A 25,289-nucleotide genomic window follows, 5' to 3' on the forward strand; every position below is an offset into this window, starting at 1 on the left:
TATATGTTTTGACCCAATTGAGAAACCCCTTTTTAACAGAATACTTTTTATATGCGGTTAGTTGCTGAATTGAAACTAAGAAGGGTACAGCACTAGCAAGAATGTGCGGTGAAAGGGGGTGGCATCCCTTCCCACTGGAGCCAGTATTTTAGATGCGGTAGAACAGGGGTGCCCAGTATCTCGATAACAATCAACCCTGCAAAGCCACTTCAACTCCATTGCACATTTAGATACACACTGTATTTACTTTTTTTTTAGAGAAGGAAACCATTTTGTTGTAAAAAAGTGGACATAGTTAGGCAAAGGTTGGGCACCTTTGCAGTGGAGAATTTCACAGCAGGTAACATGTGACTCAAGACCAATGCTACTCTAATTATAGTAAGCGTACCGCTGCTGGACGCAAGCAGTTGATTGTGGGTATGCGGTCAGTTAGAAAATAAGCGTACGGAGTTATGTTTAACACTGATCAGACTGAGTTTTCACACAATGCTCGTTTTAATTTTCATTCTCAGCATGATTTATAATGCTTTCTTTTTGTGCTGTATGGCAATCCATTCATACTCATTGATATGATGATCTTTACTACAGGCCAGGATAGTGTTAAATCTGCTCTCACAACTGGAAGCATTCCTTTGACACAATAAAACTTTTACTTTGCGACTGTTATCCTTTGTGTTCAAGCAGTGAGCAACAGTTAAACGCAGGCAGTTATTTTAGACTTGAAAATATGTTACTGGTATTCCAAATGACAGAAAGTGCGCTGTCGGTAAACTGTATTAAAAAGAGTAGCATTGCTCTGGACTAGGGGTGTGCAACACTTTTATGCTAAGATTCATATTGAAGGCTTACAAAAATTACAAGGGCCAGGTAATGAATTAATAGACCATTTTCTAGTTATGACTGCTATTTTTTGGTCACCTATACTTAACGATGGAAATTATTAACCCATTCCAATTCTTTTTAAATTACAAGCGCATTGGGCATAAGTTTGTAAAGATTTTATTAAAGTGGAAAGTAGCATATGAATTTCTTTAAACAATGAAAACTTAATATTGAAAGAAATTTCGCCTAGCTTTTATATTACTGGGCTTTGAATCCAATAAGCTGGACTTATTCCTTATGTTCCCCTTCACAAATTTTGAGTCACTGTTTGCACAGTCCGACATGTCCCAGAACATTTCCACACGAAGTTCTTCTATTGATTTTTCAGCAGCCTACGAATGAATTTAAAAAAATCGGCAAGCATGCACCATATAACGGAACTGAATGCTTTAGAAAAAGAGATTAACACCAGTTGAAACTTTTTATGTGTGCACAATAATAGTGACATCGCAATGCACCAAAGCCAATTTACTCATTATTGCAGCATTATTTTTGGCAAAAGGTCGAAAAATCAGACACTTTTTGGACACACCTCATAGGTTCCAGGGAAAGGAGCGTTATTATCTATTTGGATGCTATGAAATTAAAAATTGTTTTCACTTTGCTCTTTCAATGTATTTAATGTTTAGATGTTTGTCTAAGTATTGAGATGAACTAAAGATCTGTTGTGCTCTTTGAGTTTTGCAGAGTGTCATAAACCAAAAGAGAAAAGCATGGTAACTTGTTAAAGTTTTGAAATTATATAGCATTTTTTATATTTCTTTTATTTTATGAACTTTGGTCTGATTGTTTAGGGCACAATTGTGAAAGATGTCACATTTAAGAACGATATACCAAAAGGATTTTTGTCAGATACACATGTGAGTTATATCTCAACATATGGTAAAGATAAAGATGACTATGAATATTGCATGACGGAATATCTCCGTCTAAGTGGAATTTATTGGGGCCTTACAACGTTGGATTTGTTAAACAGTTTAGACAAGTAAGATAAATTTTGTGTTACAGTTTTAACAGACTTTACAAACAATTTTATTTGCCCTTCTATAGATTAGACAAGGCTGAAATTATTAGCTTTGTTGTATCATGCCAGACTGATGATGGTGGCTTTAGCCCTTCTCCTAGGCATGATTGTAGCATCTTGTACACACTCAGTGCTATACAGGTCAGATTATGGTCATTTGTATTTTGTCATTAAACTACCTTTCTTGACATAGGAAGACTCTCCGCAAGTATATCATTCTGAAATATATGCTTTAATATTTAGGTTTTATGTACTTATGATCAACTGGATGCAATAGATGTTAATAAAGCAATCAAATACATCGCAAGCTTGCAAAATGATGATGGATCTTTTTGTGGTAATCACTAGGGATGTTGGTTTAGTAGACTTATAATGACCATTTTGTTACCTTCCCAAATTCTGCCATCTAAAGTTCTTTGTGTACTATAACCACTTTTTCATGTTTTTGAAATTTTTTTCTTGATTTTTTGTGTCAATTATGCAACAATTGTGTCTGGTATATTCACCTCCTGATATTGACTTTACGTTGTAAAATAAATGGCGAATTTAATGTTTTTTATTATTTTGCGAATAATAATTGTATCGATCCTGCTGTGGTTGATAGATAGAGTAATGTATTTTATTCCACTTGTTTCTTCAGGAAAGATGGTATTATAAACTAGGTATTTGAAAGTTGGAGCATGTGTATAACTTTGGATAATGGTAGGGTTTCTAACACATAACATATTTCGCAGACATCACTACATTTTTTCATGCTCTTCGATTGCCTCGCGTTTTAATGCAAACTTTTGCAAAGAGTAAGCGGCTAATATGTGCCTTATGTGTATTGGATGGAAACTTTTAACCTATTGACTTCCAAGTTGCCCAAAATGATATCTTCTGTGAATTTCACAATTTCATTCTTCGGCTTGCAAATCGTACATGCAAATTATTATCTATGATTTTTGAGTACTTTTCTCAAATTTGGTGGAAAACATTTAGCTACCAGTTGAAATGGAAAACTTCTGTGATATATAGTACTATGCTTGTGTTACTTTATACACTGTTCCCTTAGGAATGAATAATATACTCAACAACTGATGATTAGAAAGACTTGCAAATTTTCATATTTTAACACTGGCGACTTGAGTGAAATTGCTGGTTGGTGACCCCATACAATCAAAATTTAATGTTTTGTTTTCAATACATAGATCATCCCTGACATGTCAAAGTTTTCAAGGATTCTATGTTTTTTATTTTTTTCATACATCATTTGTATACTATAGCTTAATTCCTGTTCACCTTAAAATTTTCACGTGGACACCACTGTATAATGTTTAAGAATCTCGTCGAGACACTCATAATTTCGTAGTTAAAAGGATACAGAAATACATGCAACCATATAAAGAAAAAAGTGCATTAGAAACAATTAAAGAAACTTATTGAGATAAAAGTAATTAGACATGAGCGCATGGGTTCATCCTTTCATGAGCTATCTACTCGTCGCTCTTGTTTTTTCATGAACAATGCTGCGAACGCACAAGATGGATAAAAGTAGTTGGTTAAAAAAATGTTAAAGTTTTAATTAATAGATATTTTACTTCATTGGTATTTTTAAAGCGTTATATGCTTCACAAGTGAATAAATGAATGGTTGTGGGCATCTGTAATTGTAGAAGGTTCTTAATACTCTACCCCTTTAACATCAGTTTTCATGAAATATCATAAGATTTATTCAGCTACCATTAAATGTAAATCCTACCAAGCAACTTTGCAACATACAAATGTAATTGGTTGCTGAAAATGCGCCAGATTAAAAATATTTTCAAACTTTTGAAGAGTGGGTCGCTCTTTAAGAGCAGTTGCTCAGCACTGCTTCTAGGCTAGCTTAGGTGATGTCGACTCTACTATGGCTAAAAGGCTGTAAAAGCTACACATTATCTGGCTATAATGAATACTGTATGGCACTGCTTTTGGATAAACATTTAAACTTTTTATCGTCCAACAGCTTCTTCAACTGTATGTGTATAAGTGTAACATCTCTTATACATACCGTACCTCCCAATCGTGTTTTAATTAACTGTTTCAAATCTAATTGATTGTTTATGATGCAATAATGATTCATGCATAAAACCTAATGCAAGACACATTTTCTTTTTTTGTCACACGCTTGTTGTAATGGGATGTTATAGATATTTCTTTAAAATCATCTTAACCTGGATTTAAAACAGTTGAAAACCAATTATTTCAATATTAAAGAGAGGCAAGTTTGGTACTGTTTATGACAAAGATCTAATGTAGTGGTCTCGCTAAGCCAGGCAATGTTATGTTAGACTTATACAATAAGAATGTTGGTTTTTAGCGTATAGTTTGTATTGTCTTTTGTGCTTAAATTTTTTATGCTTTACCATAGGGGATGTATGGGGAGAAGTTGATACACGTTTCTCGTTTTGTGCTGTTGCTAGTCTTGCATTGGTTGGCCGCCTTTGGACCGATTGCCCAATAAACACAAAGCATTGTGTTGAGTTTATTCTGTCTTGTATGAACTTTGATGGTGGATTTGGATGTAGACCGGGTTCTGAAACACATTCTGGCCAGGTTGGTATAGTTACATTCTTGCATTTTGTGTGATAACACACTTAAAAGCTGAAATTATTAACAAGATAAATATAAAACGATATCATTTACCTTGCCTGACATACGAGGACTTGACCTGATTAAAACTTTTGCAAATTAACACTTCTATTAGTCTGTCCAGTATAATCAAGGGCGAATGATGATAAATAATTAGCCAAACAGTTTTGAGCATTTGAAATTTTGACTTAGTTTTGGATGTTGAAATCTGAGTTATCTATGCAGTTTTTGGTATTACAGTATAAGGTTTCATTAACAGTTAGTGGCTAGCTTTTTTTGTTAGTTAATTCTATTAATATCATGGCAGGGTAACTTTAACCACCATGATGTGGACAAGTGAAGTACGTAGTAAAAAGATATAAAGCAAAAAACCCTATACAAATGCCGTGGTGCACTAAGACATGCAGTGAAACATAATGTGTCGATTGTAAAAATGTGTGTGACGTAGTTTTTCATGAAAAAACAAATATTTGTACAACATTTCACAAATTCTTTACGCTTGGTTAGTATTTTTGTTTATTATAATTTATTGTAAACTTTGTAAATTCAGAAGTATGCAATCGATCTCAAACAGCTTTCTTTAGAAAACCGCCCAATCCTTACCTGGTAATGCATCTACTTAACTAAAGTGTTAATGCCTTGAGGATAACTTATAACTCTACTTGTGTATTTTGATCGATTTTTCCGTTGTTTGTGACATAATATAAGCGATTTGTAGAGAATAGAGGTGAAAGAGCTGTGAACTAGGTTTTAAATTAAGTTCAGCATGGAGTCAAACACCACTTCTGTTCTGCTAAACTGCCTGTTTCTGAAAACAGAGGAGTTAAAAATTTGTTAAAATGGCATAAAAACGTAAAAACCCACTAACAACGTTATCCATTTTTTATCCGGATAGTCCAACCCTACTTATCACCAATTGTAACCTGCTTAACTTCTCTATTCAGCTGTTGGTTCATATACGTAAAATGGCTGTTTGCCCCATGCTTATCTACAAGTAACATTGTACTTTCCGAATAGAAACCAGTTTTCATAGTGTTTACACATTTTTCCTCAAAGGAAATGGTAAAGTAATTACCTCACAAATGGCAAACTGGTGTTCCTGGGGAAAACATGTAGCCAGATATTGGACTGAAGTAAATACAGTAACATTATATGTTGGTACCTGAAAGAAAGGCTGTACTTCAAAAGAAAGGCAGTATATACTTGACAACCACTACCTTAGTTTTACAATCTAGCTCTGCTCGTTTTTGTATACTTTGTTTTTTGCTTCATAGGTTTATTGTTGTGTTGGAGCGTTATCTATACTTCATGAGTTACATCATATTGATGCAGACCTACTTGGATGGTGGCTTTGTGAGCGCCAGCTTCCATCAGGTACGTTTTGTAGAACTATGCAGATTGTACAATTTAGTATTAGGTCTATGCAGGAAGAGCTTAACGGTATTATGCATGCTTTCTTTCAGTTGTGGTTAAGCTTAGTGTGAAGTAGGTAGTGGCGATGGATAGAGGCACTTACAAGGTTGATTTAAGTTGCAGTGTTACAACATTTAACTTGGGTCAACAAAACAGTGAAAAATCAGCTTAATATTTTCACTGCGATACAATAATTAGTTTCAACATTCTTACCTTATCTGAATGTTGTAGGAGGACTGAATGGAAGACCTGAAAAACTGCCTGATGTTTGCTATTCATGGTGGGTTTTGTCATCACTGGCAGTAATAGGCAAAATGCACTGGATAGATCAGGAGAGTTTAAAATCATTTATCATAGCATCTCAAGACCCAGAAACTGGTGGTATAGCTGATAGACCAGGAGATATGGTAAGTAACAACTTAAAGTGAAACATCGAAATCCGTGCAGTGAGATTGATAATTTGATTAAGTAGCCTACTATACTGATACTGAATTACTTTCAGGTTGATCCTTTCCATACTCTGTTTGGAGTTGCCGGATTGTCTCTTATGGGTCAAACCAACTTGAAAAAAATTAATCCTGTGTTTTGTATGCCTCAGTACGTCATTGATCGTTTGGCGATCAATGTCGAAATTTTAACTATATGATTCTTCATTCACATTACACTATTTCTGATTCTTGTTTTGAAAAAGTTAGTCTGTAGATGCTTGTTATCACTGAGTTTCGCATGGTATTAAACAACGAAATTCGTCTTTGGGGGCAAATTTAAATAAGTAATCTTCAAGAAAACGTCAAGGTCATTAAAATTAGTGCCGCTTTGCACCATTTCACAATTAAACGCAAGCACAGTGCAACATGACGACAAAAAAAGTGCAGACTATTTAGAAAAATACAAAAACAACAATGCCACGTAATGTTATTGGAGTATGGGTTGTCTGGATAGCAAGAATCGAAGGTGATCACCATCGTACTTCGAAAATAAATGGTAGGTTGTAGTATGAAATTCCTCTTTGTGTTTCATGCTTCAGTTTTGTGGTGTAAATCCTACAATTTCATCCCAACCTTTTCGGCAAGTTTTTACAATCCAATCATGTTCATCATCATCTGAGGATTACAGGTACAGTGATGTTAATGACAAGAAAACCAAAATAATCAAAGTGGACGGTACCTGCATTTCGCAAAAATCTTAAGCTGTAGTCAGTTACAATTCGTGTTGTCGGGTTGTAAAATCCATCGCCGCAGTCATATTGACCTTCTGGAATTTCTCGTGGTGGGACTCTGCACATAAGTACAAGTGTTCATTGCTCAGCTATGTAACAGCCCGAATTGTAAAGCATCTGAAATCATCACGATCGACTTAAACCTGTTGGTGAGTTGTGAACGCCCTGCAGGTTTTAAACCATTGCAGATTTCTGTGTAAAATCTTCGATCGTATCCGTCACAATATTCCCAGTCTTCATTAGCATATTCCAGGCCATCAGCAAAGGTGTATTTTCCTCCAATAGCCCTGCAAACAAAAATAATAATTTTGTTGTGACATAACCTTTTGTCAAAGAAAGCTGAGACGTATGAAAAGATATAGCAGCCTTTGGGCTTTGCGATCAAAAGTTGTTATTCTGTTATGATGATGCAACTATATCGTCTGAAGGTTTCCTAATTAAACCACCTAAGAGAAAAAACAACTTTTAATTTTGACCAGGTCGCGATTATTCGTGGAAATTAATTTTGTGGCAACTACAGAAAAAATTTAAGAAGTTAATCTGTTTTCAAGAATTTGCAACTTAAAACCTTTCAATTGAGACCTCTCCCATACAAAATTTCACAACAATAACCTTACTAAGCAGGAATTGTGCTATAATTTAGAGATTAACCGTTATTAGAAAATTTGTTGGAGGTTTGGGAATAATACCAAACAAATTGCCAGGATTATTTACGTGTCGCCCCTTTTGAGTATCACTGCATAGGGCATCACAATATAAGTACTCCACAGGCTCCAATAACACGATCCTTAACAACAGTAGGTTTAAATCTTGCATCCAAAGTGACTATAAAGATCTGTTGAAACTTAAGGTGAATTAATAATTATCGGTGGTGTGGGAGGAAACTCCTTAGCTGCTTTTCAAAGGCAAAATTACCCATTTCATACTCTGTTTACATTACATTTTCTCTTAAAATCTAATCATAGGTAATCCAACTCATGCGAGCACCCAAGCCCATCAGCCTCCATGTTAATCTAGAACGTTGTGCTTTGTGTGACAATTGGTTTATGTAAAAAGAGTAGGTCATCGAAAAGACAAAGAATACGCTTCAAACAGAAATAACCAGCTGAATACTGTTGATGTTCTTTTAACAAGCCAACTAATTATATTACATGCAGCAAAACGTATTAATTTCATGAAAGGGAAAGGAAGTTGTCACCCAACTCTTCTTTGTCAAAACAACTTTTCATCATCAAGGCGTTAAATCAAATATTGGAGACCCACCTTCCCTGATATATGGTGCAGAAGGGAGAAGGAAACGTCGTCGACCTCTGTTGAAAGGCTTGGACCAAGGTTTTGTGGGCTGTGGCCGAACAAGATGTCAGTACACAGATGATAATGCTTCATCTGACTTCTAGCAAAGTTGCTTCTTCACGAAAGCATAAGCGACAAACAAAAAGTTAAAAATGCAAGTGAATGTAAAATAGTAATCAACCAAAGAATGTAAAGTAAGGCGAAAAACGAAAACTTTAAAGGGAAATGTCCAAACCAAGGCTGTTGCTGCCATAGTTTCTTTGATTGATTCAAATTTTAATCGATTGAAACCAGATATTTTTTCATTGTATGCTCAGAGGGCGGGATGGTATATTGGCATTGAAAGCATCGACAGCGCACCTCCAGTTGTGATGAAAATAGGGGTAAAGATTTCAGCATTGATCCAAGCTGATAGCTGTCATTGTTAGACTTTTGTACTCTTGTTTCAATTTCCCGACTGAATTTTTATTTGAACTCCTGGACCTGTTTAGCTTGGTGAGTTTGATATCAAGATCGCCCGCTATTCTCTATGGTCTCTATCTTTCTGATACTTATTTTTTGTTATTTTATTGATGACATATGGTTTAGTCTTGTAGTTTTATAGTGAAGAGAGTGTTCTGTTTCATTTATGATGCATTGGTCATTGGCAAAAAGTACTGTGAACAATAAACTATTTGATTTGGCTGGTAATATTTTCAGTGCAAAAATTCATAACGGCCTTGATAAAAGCCTACTGGTCAATCTAACATTTCGTTCACTGACAGCAGGTTTGTCAAACTCTATCGCACCAGGGGCCAAAAATCAAAACTTATTTTACGCCACGGGCCGTAAGGATAAAACTTGATTGAACGTTTCGTGACATGAGTTCATAAATTGGAACAGGCAGCGAAACAACACCAAATTTTTGATGTTTTTGACGATTTTTGATTATTCTTCTCTTACATCATTATGTTTCATTCATCTCCTTGCAAAAGCATTAAAGAATTAAGAAACAATAAAGAAAAAAGCAGCCCAGATTACAAGCATTAGAATAAGTCGATTTATTTTATCGTATGATGGGGCAACTGCTGTGCTGTTGTATTGCGCGATTTGTAATAATCTTCTTTTTTGCTTGAAAAAAGTAAGTTAAACTGTACAATTATCTCGCGGGCCGAAAATATATTCAATGTATAAAATAGCATTGCGGGCCAATGCATAAAATAGCATTGTAAAGCGGGCCGGATGTGGCCCGCGGGCCAGGAGTTGACACGTATGACTTACAGTATGAAGGCCCACTTTACCCTGCCAGAAAGCGCACTTGGTATTTGCACAGTGTTTCCTTGTCACGTAGCTTGTTTTATACTTTAATCATTACAATACAGTCAAGTTGCAACAAATATTTAGTTTGGTTAAACTTGAACGAATATTTTTATATTTTTCCTGAAAGAAAGGAATACTATATACGTATTTTGTACTCCAATACCTTCCCTCACACCAATTCGCAACATATTTGCTTCCGTTTGGAAAGTATAAAGTCCCTTTTCCATGAAACATGCCATCTTTGAGTTCTCCTTCATACTTTGTTTTAGTGGGTAATGTGTAGGTACCTTTACCCTCAAGCCTGCAAACATGACAATAAAATAACAGCAAATTTAATCACTGCATTCAAAATTATCGATTATTATACATTAAACGATTAACGCTACCTAGCATCACCCGAATTCTTTTTATATATCAGTGGTTCCCAAACGTTTTCGGCTATGAAACCCTTCTGGCATTTTTGGAACAAGAAAAAAAAAATATGTAGCTGTAGTATGAAAACTGTTTACTGACGATTCCAATTATTATGTGATTTTTTAATTCAGAAGAAATGCAATACAATAACAATGTAAGCACGTATAATGGCATAAACAGGTTTTTATCAATTGGAGATGAAAATTGAGCGAAATCGGAACACCCAGCAGTATAAGAGTCGATTTTTTTAATATAATAATAATAAAAAGATAGGAGCAAATTGAAAATTAGAGATTTCCCTTTGGGAGGAGAGCTTATGATCGAGACAAAGTTATCGTTGTTGCGTAGTTATGTACTGCATTATCACAATGCCTTTTATGAAGTGACCTGCCCTGCTTTTCCAACCTGTCACAAGAAAAACATTTTATGCCTACTTTTAACATAAAACGAACATTCGTAACTCACCACGCAAAAACCTTACAAACAAAGTATTCTATCGTTTCATTTGATTCATTAGGCCTATATATCTTTTTCATTCGTCTACTGCTAAACTGATTGCTGATAGAGACGTAACGTCGGTAGAATACGACGCGCTCTAAGCTGTTCCATTGATATGTGAAAACTACCAAGACCAACAACAGTAGAAAGCATTTTAGAAATTTCGGTCGATACCACGACCATAGAACATTTTTATTGATGCTATTGAAAAGCTGTTAAGGAATTTTCAAATATCGCCAAAACTAATTTGGTTATGTTTTTAACATCTATTGTGACGCTTTGTTTCTCAAAAGGTGAACGAATTGATAGATTTACACATTTTTATTTACATATCGCAAATTTTAATTTGGTAAACTAGACATTAAAAAGTTTAATTACAGCAGTAGAAGTTGCTTGTATCGCTTTAGTTGAATCCGTTCTTTGAACTAAAGTTTAGCAGTTTAACAATAACACCGGTAACTAGCTGAACACATCATCAGTGACCACATGGAACGGGAAAAATGCATTGTTAAATGTTATGTCATACTTCAGGCGTTTACAGAAATCCTCCACGTGTTGTGCTTTCTAGTGTCTTTTATAATCTCGTTTCAAACCTTCTACTCTCTTATGCTACTTCTGCTTATCAGTCTCGTATTGCGCTTTTTGCTCTGGCAGCTGTTACTTCTTTATTTTCTTGCACTATCCGTTTTTTCCTCTTGAGTGTTCTCAAAGTAAGCCGAATTGTTAGTTTCTCTCTGTGTTTCGTTTTGCATTTGCCCTATATCTTCTCTTATCCTTGCATTGCTTTTCTATTTCAATGCGCTAAGTATCTTTAATTGTATCTATTCCTGGCCCCTCAATGACGATAATTTTAAAGACGATAAGACATTGGTTCATGATTGATGTTTTATTTTTGTTTGCCAATTCCAGTGGCATGGCAACCTGCAACTACAGTAGAAATTGTATATTTTGACATTTTGTATATTATGACACCTGTTGCAAAGTCCCATTTGCAAACCATATGTTAATTTTAGTTTAACATAGAAATGACTTCGCTTTATAGTACCTTTGCGCATAAGAAAACTTTCATAACAGTCACTCCACATTTCTGCCCTTGACTTTAAAAAGTTCCGGATATGTATTTTTAAAAACCTGCTAAATTTTCATTGCTGTTTGTCATTTTTCAATATGTCAAAAATATCAACTACGTACGACAACAAAGTTCGGATTTACATACAAGAGTTTCCAAAAGGGTTTCGCAGCAACCCGAAGTGTGTTTGAAACTGCAAATAAACGTTTCTTTGGTCATCAGTTCACTAATTTGTGATATGATGATAGCAAAAGGTTGGGTCGCAAGCATTCAAAAGGAAGAAAAATTAGTTTTGATTAATGAGTGACTGATAAATCAGCTGTACGTGCAAGTTTTCAGTATGGGTGCAGTGCAGTGCAATTTTGGGTTTTAGCGCTTTAAAATGAAATGTTTTCTTATATTTATATACTGCCTTTCAAACGCCATGTACAATTTTTCCATATACCCGCCTATGATATGTTTTTCCAAAAGATTATAGCTGACAAGTAGTCACAAACAAGGAAATGTGAAACGTAAAAAGGCCTATAACCTAAGAAATTGGGTTCATGACATAGGCCCTGACCCAGTGTCACTAGTATATGAGTAACACAGTTAATCCCACTTAAGTATGGTATCCTTTGACGGTACTTAAAAAGAAATTTGACACTAACCGTCCATTTTTCCAGTCTCCATCATATTTGCTTCCTGTATATTCCATTCCAGTCATATTTGGACAAACAGTTGTTCAAAATTTTAAGCCAGTTCTATCTAGACGAACTTGATAAAAAGATACATTTACTTCAACAGCCTTGTGATAACTTAATCATGAAAATATTAACAAATGGTTAATCACAGGATGTCGGATAAAAAAGAATTCCAATCTTTTACCGGTACATCATATCGTGTATTTTTCACCATTGATTGTGTGGAGCGAAAATCATGTTGCTAACCTTGTAATAGTAAAATATAACAAAAAATACGCTCACAAACTATTAATGAACAGGAAAAAAGTGGCAAAACGTCTGACCCAGCAAAGTTTCGTATATATATATATATCTTGAGTTAAATTAGTGCGTTTGCAATTAAAAGTTTATTGATTCGTTTTAGCGGTCAAAAACAAAAGCAGTTTAATTACTTAACCAAGGATATACATGATGTGAAATAAACATGTTAATTAAACCAGTTGTAAATAAGTAATAATATGATATTTACTCAGACACATTTCAAGAAACACAAATACTAAATTGCAGAAGGCCCCACATATTTCCTAACTGAAACATCTGTATTATGTGGTCACATTTAAAATTTGGGTTATGTGCCAGTTTTTTGACATAGATATGCCATTTTGTCCTACATTTGGTATCAAGAGTTCCCAAACAATAGACCGCGGACAGAACTTTAGTCGACCATAAAGCAGTTAGAAAAAAAATTGTTTTTTTTAGTTTGGGCGATTACATCTACCAAGTTATTTAGTAAACGTTAAATAGTTAGTTTCATTCAATTTCTAACAGGCTTTTAAGGACTACTGTCATGAATAAAAACCAAATGCATGGAACACTTTCCAAGGTTTGAGTAATAATTTAATCATATAGTGGTATTTCCAACTCCAAAACAATTTATAAAATTGTTGGATTAGTTTCGACATCACATGAAAAATTATAACTATAGCTTTGATTATGACTGTCGTGATATCAAACTAGAAACAGTGCTTGGGCAGCATTGTCCATGGACTATACTACTTCTAACAATATTTCCAACAGTTTTGTAGCCTGTCTTTCACCAGCTTTTTTAACAATGTTGCTATGTTAATTCATAATTAGGCAATGCACGTTGTTCTCAACAATAAGTGAGGCTTGACTTGTGACTGTGCAAACTATGGCCAGCACAACTATTAATTATTTGCTGTGTCAAACTGTACAGTATATTACCAGGCGTTGGAGGAAAAGCACCTAGGCTAAATTTAGCATAAAACTTGACGTTCTATAGCTCAGGTCTCAACAACAACATAAGTTACATTTGCAAGGAGTCACTCAACAGATGAAAGCATCCAAATTGGCAATAGCGGTTGTGATCTGCAGATGGGCTTAAACTCAGCTCAGTACACAAAAATCTATAGCCCGGCCAATCGAAAATTTGAGCCCAGCCCATTACAAACTTCAGCTCAGTTCAATAACGAAAATAAATTTTCTGTCTCATCGCTCCCACACTTTTACTCTGTATTCGGCATAAAGAAAATAGTTGAATAAAAATTTTAAATACTGTGATACAGATCACAGTACGACTTCAAATAACGCATGAGGCAAAAAACGGAAATGGACTGGGCTCAAGCCCATTTTTCAGTCACAACTCCCTCTCAAAATTGGTGTTCAAAATATCAGATTGAATGTTATTCCATCATTTTCAACAAAAGTATCACTACAGGCCTCCTTTACTTTTGCACTACCATATGACGATCGAAAATTGTGGGGGATATTACGTTATAACATCTTTTGCATTACTTCATAACTCTTTCCCGTTCAGGCCTTAATGTGGAAGTACAAGAGACCAGTAAGTTGCAGCATATTTTTTAATTCGACTTTTGTTCTGATTGGTGTTGGCTCCATTTTATCGAGTACACTGTTGCATGGCAACTCATAGAAATCACTTTAATATCAAAAGCACGACATCAAATGAGGTGCATTATAGCGAAATATTAATGGTGTATAAACGGAGTTGTTACACCGTCCTTATTTCTAAGATTTGTGCTTATATTGAAGGTCTGTGTCTTAGAAAATATTTTTGTAGATATTTCTAGGAAACGTTCTTATTATCACTTGCGTTCTTATTTTTATGGCAGAGGTTCTGATTTTGGGCATTTCTATCCCTAAGCACACCATTCTGGACCACAGAGAGACCAAAATTAAGAACATGCATATAGTGTCCCATTTTTTAAGAAACGTCGCCGGCTTTCTCCTTTCACAAAAAATTCGACCAACAATACAAACACAAGGTAGTAGGCTATTCTTCTTTTATTTCCCGGTCGTCCTTATTTTTTAGCTCCGAGCAATGGCAGCCCTGTTTATAAATATAAAAATTAATAATTTTCGATCGTCGTGGGCTGGGCGGTGGACTGGTAGAGCACCGAGGTTTCAATGATGCTACTGTTGTAAGCAGTATATGAAATGGGTTTGGGAATTTGGGATGGGAACAGTTTGGGATTTCCAGGATAATTTAGAATTTTAAGGTCACATGACTTTATAGGCCGTTGGGTCTTGGGAGCCAGCACAGTTTAGGTCATATGACTTCATAAGATCAGATGAGTTCAATGCACAATTTAATATTTTAAGGTCACGTGACTTTATAGGGTTAAATGAGTTCAGAAATTAGGTCACGGAGGTACCAGCACAGTTCTGAATTTTGAGGTTTTGACCCAGGACAATTTACAATTTGGGAGTCATTATGATATTTAAAAAATATTAGGATTATCTCAAAGCAATTTTTAAACTTTAAGAACTAGGATAATCTAAAATTTTGAGGTCATGTGACGTTAAGGGTCATTGAGTCTGGGGTTGCAAGTTAAATATATTTTATCATCTGAAGTACTTTTGTCAAAAGCATTATTATGAAATTTTCTGAACATAAGCCATAGGTTACATAAAAATATCCTGTTCTTCAATTAAATTCTGAAATCTAATCCTAGTTTTAGCTTTAAAATGAAGTGTATGGTTACAAAATGTTGCACTTTCTGGAAATTTTTCTTTGATTTTATCTAAAACTTCCTCTTCTCCATCTAAAATAAATTCATTGGGATTAATAGAAATTTTTGGTTGATATGCCATTTTTCTTTTTATAGTATACTTTGTTTTATCTTAAAATAATTTTTTTACCTTAAAAACTTTTCTGAATAATCAATTTTATCTTATCATCTTCTACTGATTTAACTTTTATCACAATTCTATTTTCATCAAATATTTTCACTTTGGGTCTTCCATACACTTATTGTATTTTTTCAACATCATGATGATGATCCGTTGTTGATGATTGGAAATGTATTTTTTTTCTTCATAATTTCATTTGGGAATGCTTTCATGGATTACTCACCCCATTCGTCAAGGATTAGCTCATAGGAAAGGGAAAAAAGAACGCACGGATTACCCATTCGTATGGGCTAAAAAGAATATTTCCATCTCTTAAAATAATTGTTGGAAGGCTAATCGTGTTGGAATGAGTAATCCATTTGGGCACGTCACATTGCTGGTAGCTGTGTAGAAAACAGACAGCATACGTGAATTTACAGTGACTTCATTGCATCTACAGTGTAATAAATAGTGTCATCCCGCATATAAGCTAGGGTGCTTGGCCTACATAGGCCTAAAACAATTGGCGGTAGTTGAAATACAGGACCCTGTATTGGCCTATAGCCTACATAATGTCCTTTGTAATGAAATGACTTATGCCTACAGATTATATAGGTATATAGTGTAGGCCGTATAGTGCAGGCTACCAGTATTCCAGTACTGCACCGACACACTAAAATGTTTGCAAGAAGGCCTATATGCCCTATAACTAACTTTGAAACACACTTCAGTAGAATATTAAATATGTTTGTAAATGATTGTCAGCTAGTGGTGGTAAGCATCCCGAACTGCTGAGTAATTGAGTTTGGAGTTTTTTTCCACATCATTAAGTATGAAAATTCACCGAAAGCTGTCAAGCCCAATATGCGACATTAACGTTTATGAAAAACAATATTGGGTGCTTTCGTGCCTAACTTTGCAATTTGGGTGACATCTATCTCACCGACTGCCAGTTATACCCATTGTGGAATGCGTGGCAACTACACAATCAAGGTTTTTAAAGACTATGCTTGCTGCACCCGAATATTTCACATGTAAACACTACCTCTTGCAAACACAGGCTACAGTTTCTAGATTTTGCCAACCAAATTGCAAAGTGTACCCCACCCCACCCCTACTCATCCTCCACCTAGTCATTCTAGTTTCAGCCATCTTGCACTTCTAAGATCTCGTTGAAAGGTGCAATGATTTCAGTGTGGTCAGATTCTAAATTCAGAAAAAAACTACAACTGTACATGCCTAGTCGGTTGCAGCTTACGCTATTTGTATTTTGCCAGTCTACTTGGGTCTTGAAATAGACACTTATTTCACTAGGTGCCAGTAGCCGAAGTAAGAAAATACAAATATGAAAAATGGCAGTTTGGCTAGTCTGTCACGTGGAAGGTTTGCTTCTCAGTATTTACGGTTCACAGTTGGGTAGTTGTGAATATAACATTGATTGCATGCATTGGAATTTTTCAACTTAACGGTTACAGCGTTAGACAGAATAATCAACTTTTTCGTTACAGAATCACAACCTTTATCTTTGCGCAGCGTGACTAGAGTTTAGTAACTGAACTTGTTTTTGTCTAAGTTTCAACTTTTTTATTTGAATTTTTTATATTGTATTTCTCGAATTTGAAACTGTATAGTGAATTTGAAATAGCTAACTACGAGCGGTAGCAAGCTGAGCCAGGTGCTTTAACTGCTACATCTTTGAGCTGGCATTTTGTGCAGGAGCTAATTTATAAGTACTGACTGTTTGAAAATCAAGGTCTTCCACACATCATACAGACTTTTGTTACCGTTACAGGATTTCAAGGGCTAGATTAAGCATCATGGGTCAGCAGGTTGAGCTCCTGTGAGTCTTGCATAGTTCATTCTCCAGGCCCTGTGTACCCAATTGTAATGAAATGAACCTTGTAAATATTTGCTGGTTACCGTAGTAGAAAGTGTGGTGCAAGACTTAACTTACTTTAAATTGCTTAAATTTAATTTAAAATGTTAGAATTCCATGTTACTTACTTCATAAGCAGATAGAATTTTACTCAATTTTTATTATATATTGTTGGTCTACATGAGCAGATCTTAACCAATGGGCTATTACTAACCTATGCAATCCTTTTATGAACAAAAATTATTTGCACGAAAACGTTTTCTTGTTTATGAGTATATATTGTAGGCTACTGCCACTGGCTAAACAGACCCAAAAAGATGTGGATGACTCACATCTCACTGATAAGAACTTTCAAGTATTAAATATATTGCTGAGATATGTATACCTTATGTTTGTGGCATATATCATATCAAATTGTCTGGGCAAGCAAGTCGCTGCCATGGTATGCAGGTATCATAAACAATAGACTACACTATGGTATGTACCTCCATGTTAATGCCTTGTTTATTCGTATCACCGGTAAGTTTGGTAATTTATACATACAGTACTTGAAAAAGTCGCTAATATAGTTACATTAAATAATAATTATAATCTGCAACACTGTATTGTAAATTATGAATCATGACATAGGATCATAATTTTTTCTTAACTGAGACAGCTATTGAGACCAGTTATTCTCAACTTTTGTGCAATCATATGCAGTATATTTTATATATACATTTGAATGTATTCCTTTTAGCTTTATTTTCAGATATAGGCTTCCCAGCTGATTCAAATTACACTACAAAATCTAACTGAGTTAGTAGTGATCTAACTTTGAAATGAATATTGCATACTCTTACATAACCCCTCCCTCTTTGTAGGATTGAATTTATTGTTGTTATTGTTAGACAAAAATATCTATAGCACAAGAATTTGCCTGTATGTTTACTGCAAATGGAAACTTGACCTACGTGTCAAGAAATGGGAAAAATAAAAGGAGTAAGTACGTTTACTATATTTTACTATGTTTTTTACGTTTTTTATCTAACGTCTGTTTAAATGGGATAGCTAATAAGATAGTAATTAGTTTCTTTTCATACCAATCTCAAGCGTTAATACCAAGAATTTGTTAATCTAAATCAGGGTAGTCCTGTTATTTTTTCTACATGGGGCAGCAATAATAGTGGTTAGAGTAATCAATATATTGATATATCTTTTCCATTGCATAGGGAATTACAAAAGCTAAGTTTTGATATTGGGTAAAAGAACCCAAAAAAAGAAAACGACCCGTTTACCTCTTTGGCAAAACATTTGGTCCAGCGTTGAAACCCAATGCAAACAGTCACATAGTTACAAGAGGTTCTGTGGAAGGTGATCTAACTGCTACAAATCCTGAAATACCAAGCACTAGTAATGTTAACAGTTCTTGTGGAGGTGAATGAAAGAAATAATATAAGGAGATTTACAATATATTTCACATTTTTATGCTACATTTTTTCTGAAAATAATCACTTAACAGTCATATTGAATACTGCATTTTAATTTTCATGTTATCACAGAGTTGGAAGAAAATTTAAATTACAAAATCAGAAGAGAGAAGCTGTCTTCAGATTGGCGATTAGTTGAAGAAAGGTTGTTTAAGTTGTCCATAACCCTCTATTCTCCTGAGCGACGTACTTGCTGTGTATGCTTTGAAGAAGTTGCCAACATAATTCGTTGTGGAGATTGTGGGCCAAATGTATATTACTGTCGTCAGTGCTGGGATAACTGTCATTCTTTTGTTTGGTATCATTTGCCAGACATATGGATGGTAAATAATAATTATATACAAATATCTTTATTTTTGTAAAGGTTATTCACAAAAAGACCACTCATTTATCTGGATATAAAAGGCCATTAATGTTTGTAAACATTTTAGTGCTGTAGGCAGTCTTAAGAAATGTTTATTAATTTGTCTGTTGATAATCAACAATAATTATTTCAAATGTATATATATAATAAGTTAAATACATTCGTCTACATAAAATAATTTATCATACCTTTAATTAATTACCACAAGAAAAAGTGGTCACTGGCAGAATATTAGAGGAAAAGAAACAGTAGCTTACATTTCTTTAAACTGGTCTAGACAACAATGTCATAGTTGCTTTTTGTGCAGTAGAATGTAAAAACTGTTTGGGTTAATACTGTAAACGAAGTATCTTTGCAATTATTCCTACATTTTTACCGGAATGTATCGAATAATGTTGAACTTAGATCTCTGTTTACAATATTGTTGAAAACATTTTCACAGCTGAGAAATACAAAATGTGTCAAAAATGTATCTGAAGTATAAAAAGTAAAAGACAATACTGGTGCCATATGTATGACACATTTTATTTCATGGCCTTCAAAAGATTCCCCTCCAACACATTTTTCAGAGCCCTTCCATTATACCACTACTACTTACTAATAACACTTTTTTAAATGCTCAAACATCTCCAGGTCTCTGCCACATCAGTAATAGCAAGACTGGTAGCTGGAGAATGATGTTTGTGCTTGTTCTTTTTTTAGCTGTAAGTTGTTTCAAATCGCTCAATGTCATCAATTATATCAATGATAGGCAGTTATTCAGACAAATCTGGAACAAAAAATTCTGTGCAACAAAGTGAAGCATCCAGGCATGATGAAATTATAGAATTAAAGTGGTGAAGGAGATTTTAAGTTAAGCATATATTTAGGGAAAACGTTTTGCAGTTCTTCGTTAAAGTTTAGCTGCTTCTGCTCACAATGTATCACAGAAGACAGTTGGAGTAAGATAAGGTTGTAAATGATTGCTTTTTGAGACAGCCTAAATATTTCAGTGTAGAAGCTATGTTACACGAAACCAAAAAAATGTGTTGTTGTGGTATTTGACCACATAGGAAAACAAAATTAAGCGGTAAGCTTCTACCCCTGTTAAAATCGTTGATTAAAACAGACTTAGTTTTTTTACAGAACTATTCCTGTATTTCTTGTGTATGTACCAATATCACTTAGTTAAAATATCCAAACACCCTCTTGCAATTTTAGTCAACATATTACTTGTAACACATTGTTAATGGTATTATTTACACTTTACAGGGTAACATGTTTTGCAAAATGGTCACTCCGGTACGACTTTTGAAGAGATTTGATGGTCATGAATGTCAGTCAAGTTACACTCGACACCTTACAGTGGTTGATTACAAAGGTATAATTTTTTTTATTCCTTTGCATTTATTATAAATCATCTCTGCCATTCTTTCATCCATTGTTTTCTTGTTCATTGGCAAAGTTTGCATTTTAGGTTTTGAAAATGTGGTTTCTGTACAATTTTGCTATTGTGAGAGTGAGCCTGAAACTCTGTTAAGATTAAATCTGTGGACCTGTTCGCCCAAAAAGCCTAAACTAGCAGTATCCATTGACCTATTGGAATACTTTCGAGCCTTGTGTCTCGAAAAACATCTTTCCACTGAAGGATTTTGCCATGCTCTTGAAAATAGATTTTTGCGAGTACCTGGATATACAGCAGGGGTTAGCACTTTTTAGTGTTTTGTATTTCTAAGAAAATCCGAAACAACCTGTGGATGTTTCTTGTTTTTTTTTGTTTTAGGTAAAGTCTTTGTCAAGAGTTTTGCTACAAGAAGTGGTTGAGGCATATAGACACCATGTCTATAAGCTGCAACATCTGCATGGTTTGGTCTCTTCTGATGATATAGATACGGGTACCCTGTGTCCAGCATGTGAAGGGGTAAAGCTAAGAAGTGTGATTGAAAGTTCCCAGGCCTCTTTGATCGAGTGTAAATGCTTGGCTTTAACTGCGTTTTGTTGGTAGAATCCTGAAGGTATGCGGACATATTGCTTAGATGCAAATTTTGGTTTGGTGAGAAGAATTTTGTCTGGGAGTAAAAGCTGTGATCCTCACCACAAACAATCTTTTTTTTTAAACCAAAATGAAGTCGACAGCTTTGTAGACACCTATGATGAAAACAAATATGGCTCGGCTGTAAGTTATTTCTTAACAGTATGTACCAAAATGCATTAAAAATATTAAATCAAGTACATAACTTCAACAATTGATTTCCAATCATATTGTTATGGTCCTATTATACATTTCAAGGAATTTAATGCGTATTTATAAGAATAAATGCTGCATACTTATGCATTAATTAGAATCATTATTTTTAGTCCAAAAATTGCAATGACTTTCAAGCAGGCAGCATCATTAGATCGAAATCTAAAAGCAGTAAACTGGCTATCAAAGGTGTATTTGGTGTTTGTTGTAAACATGAGTTTCCGACAATGTTTTTTGACTTAAAACATGGTGAAAGGTAAAGTGTACATTCTTGCTTTAGTTGTTTTGTGGAAGGTGTATTACTACGGTATATGTAGAATTTGTGTATTAGTAATTGTAAACAATGTTTTTAAAACTGATTCTGTTGCAGGCTAGCATATGCAGTTTTAGCTATTGAAAAACTTCTGGAAAGAAACGAAAATAAAATAAGAGTTTTCTATGACATAGCTTGCAAACTGAAAGGTCATCTTCAGGTATACCTTTAAGAATTTACACATGATATTGTGTTAGTATGGCAACATTGATATACGTTTAAATTATAGGTATACAACCCATTTTTTGAAACATATTTTATTTGTAAGCAATCTACTCCTGGGTCATTGATTGCATGTCATTAGTGTTCTTAATGTTAGTGCATACTGCAGACGATGCTGTATGTGCAAGTTAGTTAATCATTTTTGCTTACATAAAATACTGCATTTATGTTTAAATAATAATTAAGATTTTGTGATTTTCTTTCTGAATTCCAATATGATTTTATTATTTAGGTCCGAAAAAACTTTGCAATTCTTAATAAAATAACATTTGCAGTACCTGTTTTTCATTCATATGGCCATATTTTCTCTTGTCAGGTAAACATGATATTTTATACCTATATATTGTACAACTGTTAGGTCAAAGTCTTTTAGTTTTATTACACTGAGCACAAGAAATTCAGCGAAAATATCAAGGTCTAATTTTGAAAAACTTGTTGTCTGTATGACAAAATCTTTATATAATGATGTATTCAAGTGTAATGAGATAGTTATCTCTCAGTTTTTTTGTTCTGTTTAAAATTTAGAAACAATTCAACCCGAGGTTCCTGGACGGGTTTGGACTTACGGATGGTGAAACTGTGGAGCGATTATGGGCATACCTTCGTGGATTTAACAAAATCTCAAAAGAGATGAAACCGGAACATCGTACTGATTTGCTTACCGATGGCTTGATTCATTATGGGCGCAAAATCAAAAAAAATTTGGGTAAGCCTTGTTTGTGATTTGGTCCAGATTGACTTAAGATATCTTCACGCAATTAAGTAAACTTGCATGATTTAGGTTTTCTTTTTCTTCAGCTTTCAAACATGCACTAAATAACTAAAACAAATATGACAAGCTTTAAGCTCTGTTTCAAAGGTTGTGCATTGATGAACAAGCTGAAGAGAGCTAGCTGCAAAATGGAATTGGCCAAGAGTGAATTAGAAGCTATGGCAGCTTCTTACCCTGGTGGTATGTATGATTATGTGTCTTTGTATATTTGTATTTGTATCATATATTTGAATTATTATATTCCATGTTATTTATTTTCAGAAATGAGAGTATAACATTATACAATAAACCTTACAGGAACATTAACACAACATCAATTAAAAGCAATAGCTCTGCAACCAGAGCCGTATTCTTCTGCAGAAATGGCAATTTTTTCTTGGGTAGAAGAATGCTCACTTAAACTTCAAGAATACTATTGGTTGAAGTGAGTTGACTAAATGTTTTCTGAATGATACATTTTTCAATACAATTTTGTGGTGTATAAAATTCACGCTAGTTACTGTTTGTGGGTTGTATTGCAAAAGTGAAAATTGCGAAACTGTTGAACATACAAATTTAAGTACTGAATCCTTTAGGAATAGAATTTTGTATAATTGTATAGGAAACTATATAATTTTGTTAATTTGTAGAGAAGAAGTTGAAGATTTGACCAAGGAAATAACGTCTGAAATACTTTCTGGAAAAGTTGACCAAATTGCTAAGTAAGCTGAAGGACATATCAATGTTAAATTGAGTTACTACAATAATTCCCCAGACATAAACGAATATTGTTACTTCCCACTGCTGCAACATCAGAAACCCTTAGAAAAGCTTATAAAACAGTAACAACAGTGTATCCACCAAATTTACTGTGATAAAGTTAAAACCCACACAATGATGGTGAAAATACAGTATATGGGAGTTCAATTGCCAAGAGTATTGTTTGCCAGGACATGATATATGCTTTCTTCATCGATGTATTGCATGTTCTTCTATTTTACATATTGTATGCATTGTTTTGTAGACTTGACAGTCATCTTTCCAAAGTTGAAGTAGAAAACGGTATATTGATTCGTTGGGATGTAAAAGATGATATGATGCTTAAATATTTGTCAAGTGCTGTGAAGAAAAAAAGAGCAGAAATTTTGGAGAACATTTATAAATTAAATATCGAAAGAAAATTTTTATCTACTTTGATTCAAAAATACCCAGGTAATTTGTGCATGCACTATGCATGGGGTTACATTATCGATAAAGCTACTGTTCTGTTATTTTCAAGTTTGTACATGATGATTTTTCAGCTGGTCAAACAATTGTTCAACGACTAGTGCGAAGCATCAGGAAGGTTAACAACAACATTCGTCATCAGATTACTATGTATAATAAATACCAGAATGTTCCACAAAATGAAATGAAAAGCATAACTTTTGAAATGGTTGTCGGGTCTGGGCCAGTTAAAAACGTACCTGGTTTTATTGAAAAAAAAATCAAGGAACAACATTGCATTCGGGAAAGGTGCAAAGAAGAAATGTGTCATTTAAAAGAAGATATGACAAGTGTGATGAACTTCTATCAAAAGCAAATAAACATACTGTCTAATCTTGTAGAAGGCTGTGAGGTTGTGGAACCATATGTGGTTACCCATCAGTTGCAAGCAGAGATCGAACTTCTTTCTTTCATAAATGACATTAAGGGCACAGTACCTTTTCAAGCGAATACACCTCTGCTCAATGAGAAGCTAGGCACTTCCAATATGGCAAAATTGGACCCAATGGAGAAAGAAGATGATGAAAGTGAATCACCAATAAATTTATCTGAGCTTCAACACATTTTAACTGAATTTGGCTCGGAAAGCGAAGGTTCAGATAACGAAGATGAAGCTTAAACTAATTAGTTTTAACCCGTGTCCTTGAGTCAGTTATGCCACAAAATTACGTTCAACTGCATTTGTTTCCATTTTTTGTACGCATTTCAGTTATTAAACGTTCATTACATATATACTTGCCATATGTTTGTTTTGCCTCAGACACGTTTCCTAGGCAGTAGGCAGTCTATCAAATATTTCGCCTTTAATTGTCGGAAAGGAAGAGTACGATGATTGCAAAAAGGAGCAATGCACGTCGACCTAAAACGTGGAAAGACCTCGACGAAATCCTCAAAGAATTCGAAATCCAAGCCCCAGCCCGACTGGGTGTCGACAAATATGGCATCAAAGACCGAAGAAGGATATACAAAGTCAACAAGAAGACGATGGAGCGGCACCAACACCCATCGTACCTATACCTGGGAAAACTGAGATGTGCGGTAAGTTACAACGGGCAAATCTCAACATGTTCTTACTGCACTGAACAGGGCCACAAATTCAAAGAATGCCCCAACAGGATACAACCAAGTACCGACAACACGACTAAACAGGAACTTCCGAAAACACCTACGCGGGCTATAGATCCAGACGATGAAAAACCAGCAACACCCCCCAACAAAAGTAGCACAGTGGACCATGCTGCTGCCGAAACAAAAGAACTGCGACGA

The 25,289-nt window shown here is 34.6% G+C and overlaps 3 protein-coding genes across 4 annotated transcripts; 2 read left to right on the top strand and 1 right to left on the bottom strand.

Moving 5' to 3' along the window:
* The first annotated feature begins 558 nt into the window (after nt 1-558).
* Nucleotides 559-6,682, top strand: LOC143469657 (geranylgeranyl transferase type-2 subunit beta-like). Of its 2 annotated transcripts, none has more exons than XM_076967421.1 (8): nt 559-1,598; nt 1,677-1,742; nt 1,933-2,047; nt 2,150-2,243; nt 4,298-4,482; nt 5,793-5,892; nt 6,163-6,338; nt 6,434-6,682. In XM_076967421.1, the coding sequence occupies exons 2-8, from the start codon at nt 1,693-1,695 to the stop codon at nt 6,575-6,577; spliced, it is 864 nt and encodes a 287-aa protein (XP_076823536.1). In that variant the 5' UTR covers nt 559-1,598; nt 1,677-1,692; the 3' UTR covers nt 6,578-6,682. The 2 variants fall into 2 exon arrangements, with proteins under 2 accessions (XP_076823536.1, XP_076823535.1); XM_076967420.1 differs by having other exon boundaries at nt 560-1,598; nt 1,677-1,867.
* Nucleotides 6,677-12,538, bottom strand: LOC143469658 (MORN repeat-containing protein 5-like). Its single transcript, XM_076967422.1, has 5 exons — nt 12,374-12,538; nt 9,906-10,043; nt 7,294-7,437; nt 7,099-7,208; nt 6,677-7,034 (listed from the first exon to the last, which is right to left on the bottom strand). The coding sequence occupies exons 1-5, from the start codon at nt 12,427-12,429 to the stop codon at nt 6,955-6,957; spliced, it is 528 nt and encodes a 175-aa protein (XP_076823537.1). The 5' UTR covers nt 12,430-12,538; the 3' UTR covers nt 6,677-6,954.
* A 3,784-nt stretch (nt 12,539-16,322) lies between these two features.
* LOC143468912 (uncharacterized) lies at nt 16,323-24,755 on the top strand. Its single transcript, XM_076966393.1, has 16 exons — nt 16,323-18,395; nt 18,626-18,830; nt 18,956-19,206; nt 20,499-20,607; nt 20,704-20,930; nt 21,010-21,147; nt 21,232-21,402; nt 21,585-21,727; nt 21,842-21,944; nt 22,239-22,322; nt 22,532-22,712; nt 22,866-22,958; nt 23,076-23,202; nt 23,408-23,479; nt 23,782-23,969; nt 24,059-24,755. The coding sequence occupies exons 3-16, from the start codon at nt 19,204-19,206 to the stop codon at nt 24,640-24,642; spliced, it is 2,223 nt and encodes a 740-aa protein (XP_076822508.1). The 5' UTR covers nt 16,323-18,395; nt 18,626-18,830; nt 18,956-19,203; the 3' UTR covers nt 24,643-24,755.
* Nucleotides 24,756-25,289: the final 534 nt, after the last annotated feature.

Source organism: Clavelina lepadiformis, chromosome 8 (genome assembly GCF_947623445.1).
Source record: "Clavelina lepadiformis chromosome 8, kaClaLepa1.1, whole genome shotgun sequence".
NCBI lineage: Eukaryota > Metazoa > Chordata > Ascidiacea > Aplousobranchia > Clavelinidae > Clavelina > Clavelina lepadiformis.

What these genes read in the sequence shown, in the direction of transcription:
- LOC143469657 (XM_076967420.1), top strand. An exon ending in TGATGATGGATCTTTTTGTG is followed by an intron (nt 2,244 to 4,297) that starts GTAATCACTAGG and finishes GCTTTACCATAG; the next exon opens with GGGATGTATGGGGAGAAGTT. An exon ending in TGAGCGCCAGCTTCCATCAG is followed by an intron (nt 5,893 to 6,162) that starts GTACGTTTTGTA and finishes TGAATGTTGTAG; the next exon opens with GAGGACTGAATGGAAGACCT.
- LOC143469658 (XM_076967422.1), bottom strand. Translation starts at nt 12,429, where the DNA reads ATGACTGGAATGGAATATACAGGAAGCAAATATGATGGAGACTGGAAA. An exon ending in GGAGACTGGAAAAATGGACG is followed by an intron (nt 10,044 to 12,373) that starts GTTAGTGTCAAA and finishes TCATGTTTGCAG; the next exon opens with GCTTGAGGGTAAAGGTACCT. An exon ending in GCGAATTGGTGTGAGGGAAG is followed by an intron (nt 7,438 to 9,905) that starts GTATTGGAGTAC and finishes TTTTGTTTGCAG; the next exon opens with GGCTATTGGAGGAAAATACA.
- LOC143468912 (XM_076966393.1), top strand. An exon ending in GACTTAAAACATGGTGAAAG is followed by an intron (nt 21,728 to 21,841) that starts GTAAAGTGTACA and finishes ATTCTGTTGCAG; the next exon opens with GCTAGCATATGCAGTTTTAG. An exon ending in GGCAGCTTCTTACCCTGGTG is followed by an intron (nt 22,959 to 23,075) that starts GTATGTATGATT and finishes TAAACCTTACAG; the next exon opens with GAACATTAACACAACATCAA.